The sequence below is a fragment of the Pan troglodytes genome, chromosome 7 (genome assembly GCF_028858775.2).
Source record: "Pan troglodytes isolate AG18354 chromosome 7, NHGRI_mPanTro3-v2.0_pri, whole genome shotgun sequence".
NCBI lineage: Eukaryota > Metazoa > Chordata > Mammalia > Primates > Hominidae > Pan > Pan troglodytes.
Window position 1 is genome coordinate 114,574,579 of NC_072405.2, and position 10,318 is coordinate 114,584,896.

The 10,318-nt window shown below is 43.7% G+C and overlaps 1 protein-coding gene across 1 annotated transcript; it reads left to right on the forward strand.

The window, feature by feature from the left end:
• The first annotated feature begins 1,423 nt into the window (after window positions 1–1,423).
• Window positions 1,424–9,562, forward strand: DCSTAMP (dendrocyte expressed seven transmembrane protein). Its single transcript, XM_016959759.3, has 3 exons — window positions 1,424–2,458; window positions 7,751–8,059; window positions 9,000–9,562. The coding sequence occupies exons 1-3, from the start codon at window positions 1,430–1,432 to the stop codon at window positions 9,072–9,074; spliced, it is 1,413 nt and encodes a 470-aa protein (XP_016815248.2). The 5' UTR covers window positions 1,424–1,429; the 3' UTR covers window positions 9,075–9,562.
• The last annotated feature ends 756 nt before the right edge of the window (window positions 9,563–10,318 follow it).

The following is a 10,318-nucleotide window of genomic DNA, read 5'->3' on the forward strand; positions in this document are numbered from 1 at the left end:
AGCATCACAGACCTAAATCTGTGTGACTGATGGCATGTTAGCAGCTCCAGAGTGCCTTCATTTTAATTATTCCGATCTAGGAAAAAAGAAAAGATGATTATCTCAGTGACAAAAAATAAATATTCTTCTTTTCTTTGTAAGAGTCTCAGGAGGAAACTGTTCTTGGAGGGCAGGGGCATAAGAGGGAAGAAGCCGTGGTTACAGAGCAGAGACACAATGGCCTCAGTCCAAGGCTGCATTTAAGTTTGGATGCCCTTGGTGTGCTTTCTGGTCTGTAAAATTAGAGCACAAGAAAACAGATGACTATTAAAGAGTAAGCTTGCATAATGCAGTTTATTGACATTTCAGCCTATCAACCTAGGGTTCAACTATTAAGGCTTATGATATAGGACTGTTGCCTTTATCAATAAACAAAGACTCTCTAGCAGACCAGTACAGAATTCAGTGGCTTAAAATAAATCAGCATTTATGATGGCTCACGTGTCTGTGGTCAGCCGGTGGGCCAGCTGAGAACCAGCTGGTCTAGGATGGCCTCTCTCACATCTGGCAGTTGGACGGCTATCGGCTGAGCTGATGGAATTGCTTGGTCAGGTGCCTTTTGTCATCCAGCAGTCCAGCCTGGTATAATAGGCTCAAAAATGGCCCCCTCAGAGTTGTCCATGTCCTACTGCTCAGAACCCATGAATATATTACCTCGCATGGTAAAAGGGACCCTGCAAATGTGATTAAGTCTCTTGAGATGGGGAGATTATCCCAGATTATCTGGGTGGGCCCAGCGTATTCACAAGGGCTCTTATAAGAGGGAGGTAGGAGGATCAGAGTCTAGAGAGAAAACATAAGGATAAAAGCAGAGGGAAAATGCAACATTGCTGGCTTTGAGATGGTGGAAAAAGGGTCCATGAGCCAGGAAATGTAGGTGGCCTCTAAAGCTGAAAGAGGCAAGGAATCAAGTTCTCCCCCAGTGCCTCCTGAAGGACCACAGCATTGCAGGCCCATTTTAGACTCTGACCTCCAGAACTGTGAGAGAATAAATACGTGCTCCTTTAAAATACCCAGTGGTTATTTGTACAGCAGCGATAGCAGGGAAATGCAGCTGGACTTAACACAGCAGGAGCAGGGTTCCGTGAGAGCACGTGGAGCGAGTCCCAGGCCCAGGATTGTCACTGTCATTTCTGCCGCATTCGATTGGGCAAAGAAGTCACAAGGCCAGGTCAGATGCAAAGGATGGAGGAATAGACCTCAACTCTTGGTGGTGGAAGGTCAAAGAAGCTGTAAAGTCATATTTCAAGGGAGAGGACACAGGAAGAGTAAAGAATTATGGCCACGTTTTTTGTAGTCAGTCTACCACCATGGCCTTTACGAAGGTCAGAGGACATTCAAAAGTAATTTCTGACCTTGGTTTCTTTTTCATTTTCAGGACGCAGGGAGCATGGGTATCTGGACCTCAGGCACTGATATCTTCCTAAGTCTTTGGGAGATTTACGTGTCTCCAAGAAGCCCCGGATGGATGGACTTTATCCAGCATTTGGGAGTTTGCTGTTTGGTTGCTCTTATTTCAGTGGGCCTCCTGTCTGTGGCCTTCTGCTGGTTTCTGTCATCAATCATAGCGGCCGCTGCCTCCTGGATTATCACGTGTGTTCTGCTGTGTTGCTCCAAGCATGCACGATGTTTTATTCTTCTTGTCTTTCTCTCTTGTGGCCTGCGTGAAGGCAGGAATGCTTTGATTGCAGCTGGCACAGGGATCGTCATCTTGGGACACGTAGAAAATATTTTTCACAACTTTAAAGGTCTCCTAGATGGTATGACTTGCAACCTAAGGGCAAAGAGCTTTACCATACATTTTCCACTTTTGAAAAAATATATTGAGGCAATTCAGTGGATTTATGGCCTTGCCACTCCACTAAGTGTATTTGATGACCTTGTTTCTTGGAACCAGACCCTGGCAGTCTCTCTTTTCAGTCCCAGCCATGTCCTGGAGGCACAGCTAAATGACAGCAAAGGGGAAGTCCTGAGCGTCTTGTACCAGATGGCAACAACCACAGAGGTGTTGTCCTCCCTGGGTCAGAAGCTACTTGCCTTTGCAGGGCTTTCGCTCGTCCTGCTTGGCACTGGCCTCTTCATGAAGCGATTTTTGGGCCCTTGTGGTTGGAAGTATGAAAACATCTACATCACCAGACAATTTGTTCAGTTTGATGAAAGGGAGAGACATCAACAGAGGCCCTGTGTGCTCCCGCTGAATAAGGAGGAAAGGAGGAAGTATGTCATCATCCCGACTTTCTGGCCGACTCCTAAAGAAAGGAAAAACCTGGGGCTGTTTTTCCTCCCCATACTTATCCATCTCTGCCTCTGGGTGCTGTTTGCAGCTGTAGATTATCTGCTGTATCGGCTCATTTTCTCAGTGAGCAAGCAGTTTCAAAGCTTGCCAGGGTTTGAGGTTCACTTGAAACTGCACGGAGAGGTAGGGCCCACAGGTACTTCTCATGGTTTATCCCGGCTATTTGCTGGTCTGTCTTGCAAAAGATCATGAACCTCCCGAGGCAGGGCAGTGGCTCATTCACCTTTGCATCCTTGGTGCCCAGCATAGTGCTTGGCACATAGAAGGAACCCAACAATTGCAGGTCAAATTGAATCGAAGTCCCAATGTTAGGGTGTGATTCTGCATTAGTTCCCTGTGGCTGCTGTGACAAATGGCCAATAATTGAATGGCTTAAAATAACAGAAGTTTATTCTTGGATAGTTCTGGGGGGAGAAGTATGAAGTGAGTGTCGCTGGCCTGAAATCCAGGTGCTGTTGCCGCTCTTTGCATCTTCCAGATTCTAGTGGCCGATGGCATCCCTTTGCCTGTGACCACATCACTCCCGTCTCTGCTCTGTCATCGCATCACTTTCTTCTTTGCATGTGGAAAATCTCTCTCTGCCTCTGTCTTAAAGAATCTGTATGACTGTATTAGGACTTTCCAGTATAATCCAGGGTAATTTCTCTATCTCAAGATCTTTGACTTAATAACATTTGCAAAGATCCTTTTTCCAAATAAAGTAACATTAACAGTTCCAGGCACTAAGATCTTATATCTTCAGGGCATCATCCAGCCTCCTACAGTCAACAAACTCTGAAATGTGGAAATAAGTATCTCTGAGGTTGAACATGAAGTGGATTCCCAAGCAGGACTATCCGGCGTGAACCTAAGAGACACGGATTTAGGGTCTGCCTTCCTCTCATCCTCAAGCTTAGGCAAGTAGACTTCGAGCACCTTCTCTGAGTGAGAACTTTTCTGTGCATCTTGAGTCCTTATCAAATACAAGACGGTTCCCAAGGCATCAGTGCAATGTTTAAAAGTATGATTGTTGAAAAGGGCTCCTAAGTTACCCAGTAAAATGGCTGGTGCTAGTAGCTGATAGCACCCACTTTTAAAAATGCTACACAGCTGCACTTCGGTTTTTTGAGACAGATTGGATTACTAGTTCTCAATTTTAAAAGTGTGTTAAGAATTTCCTGAGTTGGACATAGAGTTTCAGGCCTCGATTTACACAGATTTTGTTTTAACTGGGAGAGCATTTTAAATGAGCATGCCTGTGATTTCAAGGTAGGTGGTTCATAGACCACATTTTGAGCAACTCTGGTCTAGGTCTTAGAAAGCAAGGACCTGCTAACCCAGAGGTCCTCAACCTTGGATACAGAGTTGCATCACTGCAGAGTTGAACTAACAAACCAACTCAATTCCTCTCTCCAGAATCACCAGATTCTGTTTTAATTGGACTGCGGCGAGAGGTTTTTAAAACCTCCCAGAGTAATTCTAATGTGCAGCCAAGATTGAGAACCCCTGTTCTAAACCCCTCACTCCAAGAACAAAGCCAGAAAGTTAACTCCTAATTGCCATCAGATGGATCTGTGAAAAATCTTCATTAGCCAGGATAGCATCTGTCTCTGAGCTGGTGCCTCCCGCATCTTGAGGGATGTGGCTTTCTCTCCTCTATTCTCCTTCTCTCTCCTCTTGGCAGCCATGGACAAACAGAGAAGATGGTGGGGATGGGGCATCCCATCGTTTATCTTTTCTTTTCCATTTTCTCTGTGGATATTTGTGCTTATGCTGACATTTCAGAGGATCTGGATATTGTCAGACACTTGTCTTATTGTTTTTTAAACCCAGAAATTGCCCGGCTGAATGATGTGGTGTGTGTATGCACATGTATGGGTGTGTATGTGCATGTGTGTGATGCATGCTGGGTTAAGTACACTAGCCCAGGCTGGCAAAAATAATGCAGGTGAACCCCAAAATTGGGGCTTAGCCTAGGAGGGTTCTTGGCTTTGCTTGGGAAAGAATTCAAGAGTGAGCTGACAGTGAAAGAAAGCAAGTTTATTAGAACAGAGTACAGCAAAATGACTGCTCCATAGGCAGAGAAAGACTATCGCATAGGCAGAGTGGCCCAGAGTAGCACTCATGGATTGCTGATCTCTTATATTTATACCTAGTCTTAATTTTATGCTAATTATGGAGTGGGTTATTCATGAGCTTTCTGGAAAAAGGGTGGGGAGTTCCCAAGCCATGTAAGACAACTTCTGGGTTATTGCCATGGCCTCATTTGTAAGCTGTCATGGTGCTGGTAGGAGTGCCTTATTCAAATATATTATAATTAGCATATAATGAGCAGTGAGGACAACTCGAGGTTTTTTTTCATCACCATCTTGGTCCTAGCTGATTTTGGCTGGTTTCTTTGTTATATCTTGTTTCTATCCACAGGGTCACGACAGAGGCTCAGTAAATAAGTCCTGCTTATCTCCTGCCTCAAAAACACCAACAGCTGTTTCTTTTTTTAAAAAGATTATTACTTTTAACTTTTATTGTTATTTTTAATTGACACATAATCATTGTACATATTTATGGGGTATCCAGTAGCTGTTTCCACGGGTCTGATTTGCCCTACTATTCCTCAAGCTGCAATAGGCTGTGCCAGCTGCTGGGGAAATCATGGAGGAAAAACGGCCACAATGTTGCCTGCAAACCCTCCCATGAAGCCCCACTTGCCATTTCTCTCTTTCTCTCTCAGGGCCTTAAATCCTCCTGCTGCATTCACACTTTTCCTCCCTTTTCCTCTGGCTCAGCAGATCTAGTCCCATGGCTCCTGCCCTCCTAAGCCTGGGCTGCCTCTCAGAGTTGATTATTCTGAGCTCTCTGAGTCCCCTGAAGAATCCCGTTAATTACAAGGCACCCTGTTGCTCTAGATATTTGGAGCAGGGTGGATAACGGAAGTAGTGTTTTAGCTGAAAGCCAAACAAGAATTTCAGACATGCTTGATCTTTGGGGGTGGCCAGGAAAAGGGTCTCGCTCCTTCCCCGCCATTCTCCTCCTGTGTTCTCCTTTCTTGTCTTCCCCCCTCAATTCTCCCTCTCTCTCCTACATTTTTCTTCTCTCTCATTTACTTCTCTCTCAGCAAGTACCCATGGCTGTGTTGTGAATTCTCACCATGTTAGATAGAGGGGGAAAAAAAGCAAGCTCTGCCTTCCAAAAAAACCCAGCTTTCCAATGACAATGTCCTGACACCTTTGTCTTTGGGCACTGCTGGCTCCTGGGGGCACAAAGACGTCTAGGTTGTGAGGGCCTCCTTGAGGGGCTTATGTCCTGGGAGGGAGGTCACCATGAACACACGTGAAACAGTAGGGTGGTGGGCACTGGAACAGATGTGAGTACGAGACTGCTGTGGGAGCGCGTCTCAAACTCTCTCCTGCTGTGTCTGGGAGACTGTGCTGCCAGCAGCCAGCTTCTGCATGACTGACGATGCCCTGCCCTTATGCCAGGGTGCCCTTGGGGGCTCCTTGTCTTCACCATTGCCTCACATTTGCCAAGGAGAAGTCACACAGGAAGAGAAACACTGGCTCAAGGTGTTGCCAATATTTCTCCCTCACTTTTGTATGATTTTAATTATGTGTTTTGAATAAAGAAGACGGGAAATGACCCAGGTAGAGCTAGCTCTGTGGGTGGGCAGTGTGAATAAAAATAGCCAGAGTTTCTACTTATTGGGCACCTACTATGTTCACTGCACTTGGCTGCATTAACTTTTCAGGACTGGCTGACAGCAGAGCCTGCCCTCCATTCATTGCTTAGTGTTGTGCCAACAAATTGTTTACTTAAGAGAGGAATATAAATATTGAAACATTGGGGTGCCATTTAGTATATTGCTTAGGCATTTTGAAAGAATTAATTTGTCTTCCACATTACCCTCAACCAATCCCACACAAAAGTGTTGACTCAACCGTTCTGAAGCCCTGATTCCCAATTGCAAAATCCCCAGTTAAATTTCTAGACAAAATAACTTTGTCCCAGACCGAACACCCGCTGCTTTCTTATTGCAGGATTTCTCATCACTGACTCAATCGATGTGTTTGTTTCTTCAGTAGTATTAAAAAGAGTGCATGTCTTTGCTCTGGGGACTGAAATCTCTCTATTTAATTGTAGGCAGCCTATCTTTTTAATAAGAGAAAGGGAGAGGCAACACAAATGTTTTTCATTGCTTCGGCACAGTGGGGGGAAATTATAGATTTGATTTGGCATTTGTGTAGAGGTCCCAGGTTTGGGGTTTCCAAAGTCTTCACAGGCACTGGAATAGATCCAAGGTGCCCAGCGTCCGCTGGGTGTGGTTGGGTTCTTTTTGAGAAGTCATTTACCTTTTCCCGGCCCCAGGGCTCTGTGGCACTAGAGTGATAATAACTTACTAAGCACCCCAGTCTATAAGGCTAATGCTCCTTCCCCAAGGTGTTTAATTTACACTGGGAGTAGTTTATTCATGGGCAGGATCTGGTCCATTAACTCCTGTTTTGCCAAATTAGAAAAGAAATCCACTGAGAGATTAAATGACTTTCCCAGGTCAGAGAAAGAAAGAGTTGGATCAGCACACACTTCTCTTGTGGGTGGCTTGGCTGGGTGGCTCAATGTCATCTCCTGCCCTCTGTGTCAGTCTGCTGAGGGCAACTGGCTTATTCTCTTGCCTTCAAAAAGAAGGAATGTACCTCTCATGAGCATCCAATAGGGATGAGAATTTTTCCTATTTTTAGGACCTGCCCAAACATGATTTTAGAGTCTCCTTCGATAATGTGGGCTAGAGGGCCAATGTGTCAACCCAGAAGGGAATATAGTACACTAAATAAGAATAATCCCCCCTAAGCTCCAGAAGGTAGATGTAGAACATAATTTAGTGCCTCAACATCTCTGTGACCTTGTGGTCTGCTTAAGGGGTATTGGGAGGAGATGATGGGGTCCTAAGGGGCTATGTTCTAAAGCAATCGTCTCCCTGAGTTTAGCTGACTCCCCGCTCTTTCTTTCGCCCCATGTGTGCTAACATGTAGAAACAAGTATTCCATGGAAATGAGTTATGTGATCAAATTTGTTAGGAAAACTGCTGGCTAAAATTAAAAGATTCCTCTGCCTACTCCTCAGAGCCTTCAACAGTCTAATGGGCGTTGTGATTTTCAAAAGAAGGGATAGAGTAAAAAAATGTATTTAATACACTTCTCTCAAGGGAATCTTTACTGTATTTCTACAAACCCATTTCAGAAAACACTGCAATAGTTACAAATAAGACACATCTCTTCTCCTTTGCTCCAATCATAACACACAAAGGAAGATGTGATAGTTCCTTTGGCCAAAGCTCCCTGTATATTTGAAGATAGTGCCATGTGCTGCAGGGAAGTACTGAGAAAGACAAGAACTGAGTACAAAAATGGCATGCATCATGATTATTTTATTCTTTCATTTTAGAAACAAGGAACTCAAGATATTATCCATGATTCTTCCTTTAATATATCTGTGTTTGAACCCAACTGTATCCCAAAACCAAAATTCCTTCTATCTGAGACCTGGGTTCCTCTCAGTGTTATTCTTTTGATATTAGTGATGCTGGGACTGTTGTCCTCTATCCTTATGCAACTTAAAATCCTGGTGTCAGCATCTTTCTACCCCAGCGTGGAGAGGAAGCGCATCCAATATCTGCATGCAAAGCTGCTTAAAAAAAGATCAAAGCAGCCGCTGGGAGAAGTCAAAAGACGGCTGAGTCTCTATCTTACAAAGGTAAGGCCAAGATGGTGGTGTAAACTCCAATTGAGGAAGTGTCGAGTTTGGAGGGAAATGGGAAAGGGGACTTCGAAGCATTTAATGCTTCAACTTCACATCAGGGCTTGTACCCCAGCAGTAGATAGGACATTGAGGAAAAATGAACAAACGTACGTGGCTAGGACTCTTAACTCTGTGATTTGAATGCTGATCCAAAGGATACTACAAGATATCTTAAAATATTGGTTTCAAGAAAATATGTTCAGTCATTGTAGAGAGGCGACTGGAGAGGTCCTTAGTGTTGACTAGTAAAGGACAAAGCACAGTAAGATATGCTTTCCTAGGTAAAGAAAAAACAGACAGGGAAATGTCTACTATAGCTTTGTAAACGCCAAAGAATTTGTTCATTTTCCAGTGTGTGTTTATGTGTGTATATATATAGAGAGAGGATATACAAAAATATAATATATACACAAATATATAAATAAAAACATGACTCATACATAAAATGGACATATATCAAAAATTTTACGTAATTTAATACATATTTATTAATGAGGGAATGGTAATAAAAATTAGAACCAAAGAATAATTCAAAGAACACACATATATATAGGCCATCAGGAATACCAAACGAATTTGCTTAATAGATGCAAAACTGTCTTTTTCTTTAAGGGTGGATGGGAGGGGTCAGTTGTATGCTATTGGACGGAGATCATGTGCATGTCATGGACAAGAATCACTCACATTGTTTCTATCAGCCATCTGCAACTTACAGAATTGGGAAATAGCCCATAGACAATGGAAGACCAACATAACCCACAAAAATAAGCTTGTCTATTTCAGTCTTTTGCTGTTTTTCCCAACATCTTTAATCACACAACGAAAAATTGATGTCAGAGGCATTTAAAATGACTCCAACTCCAATGCCCATTTATCCACTTTTCTGTCTCTTCAGATTCATTTCTGGCTTCCAGTCCTGAAAATGATTAGGAAGAAGCAAATGGACATGGCAAGTGCAGACAAGCCATGAGAGACCCCGACTACTCCTCAGCCACATCGCACCAACAATTCTCCTCAGGTCTAGGATGGCAGTCACTATTCATGCCGGATAATAGAGAACTATGTGACGCAGTCCTCTCAGGAGTCTGAGTTTACAGAGCCAACTTGCAGCACCTGGTTATGCCTCCTTTCATCTCAAAGCCAAAGAGCTGCCAGGTAAATGGTTATGTGGTCTATGTTCCAAACAAACCACATGATCTTGCCTGTGTCACAATGTAACAAGACTCTAGCTGGGTCCCCTGGTGATGAGTTTCAGCATAGAATAATGTTCAAGGAAAAGAAAACGAAAACAGTTTAAATCTCTACCACAGCCTCACAAGCAAATGCTAAGGGGAACATACATGTAAAAAGCCAGCAAACTATCTTCAAACTCTTCCGTCCTTAATGTCTTCCACGGCTATTGCCCCCACAATGGTCTCTTTTCTCCCTGCTCCCTTATTAAAGAACTCTTTCTGAAACTCAGTCCTAGCAGCTCCTCGTTTCTTCTTACCACCGCCTGCACTTCTGCCCTCTACCTGCCTCTATTTTGTTTTCTCCTCTTTTAGCAAATCCCCTGGCTGGTATTTATGACAGGGTGGCCTACGGACCATGTGCATTAAAATTATATACAATTCTTGTTAAAATGTATATTTGGGCCCCTTTTCTTCTTTAACTATACTCCAAATCACTTTTATTTTTATTATTTTATTTTTTATTTTTTTGGAGATGGAGTCTCACTCTGTCACCCAGGCTGGAGTGCAATGGTGTGATCTTGGCTCACTGCAATCTTCGCCTCTCAGGTTCAAGCAATTCTCCTGCCTCAGCCTCCCAAGTAGCTGAGATTACAGACGCCTGCCACCATGCCCAGCTTATATATATATGTGTGTATTTGTGTTTTTAGTAGAGATGGGGTTTCACCATGTTGGCCAGGCTAGTCTTAAACTCCTGATCTCAGGTGATCCACCTGCCTTGGCCTCCCAAAATGCTGGGATTACAGGTGTGAGCTACCACGCCCAGCCCCCATATCACTTTTAACGAGTCACAGGACACACTGTCTTTATCTGTTAGGCACGTTTGCCCTCAGTCTGAAGTGCTCTTCCCTGTTGGAAGGACAGACTGGAAAGCAGTGCTGTCACCAAAGGCAATTTTGATCTTGAAAACAGGATTTAGACTCGCTCATTAGGGTCCATCTCACTTGGATGGGAAATGCTTATTTAATTGCAGCTTATTCACTTT

Bases quoted from the DNA above. Each gene is read 5' to 3' on its own strand.
- DCSTAMP (XM_016959759.3), top strand. From the start codon at position 1,430: ATGGGTATCTGGACCTCAGGCACTGATATCTTCCTAAGTCTTTGGGAG. The intron at 2,459-7,750 runs GTAGGGCCCACA...CTTTCATTTTAG, and splicing joins ACTTGAAACTGCACGGAGAG to AAACAAGGAACTCAAGATAT. The intron at 8,060-8,999 runs GTAAGGCCAAGA...CTGTCTCTTCAG, and splicing joins TGAGTCTCTATCTTACAAAG to ATTCATTTCTGGCTTCCAGT.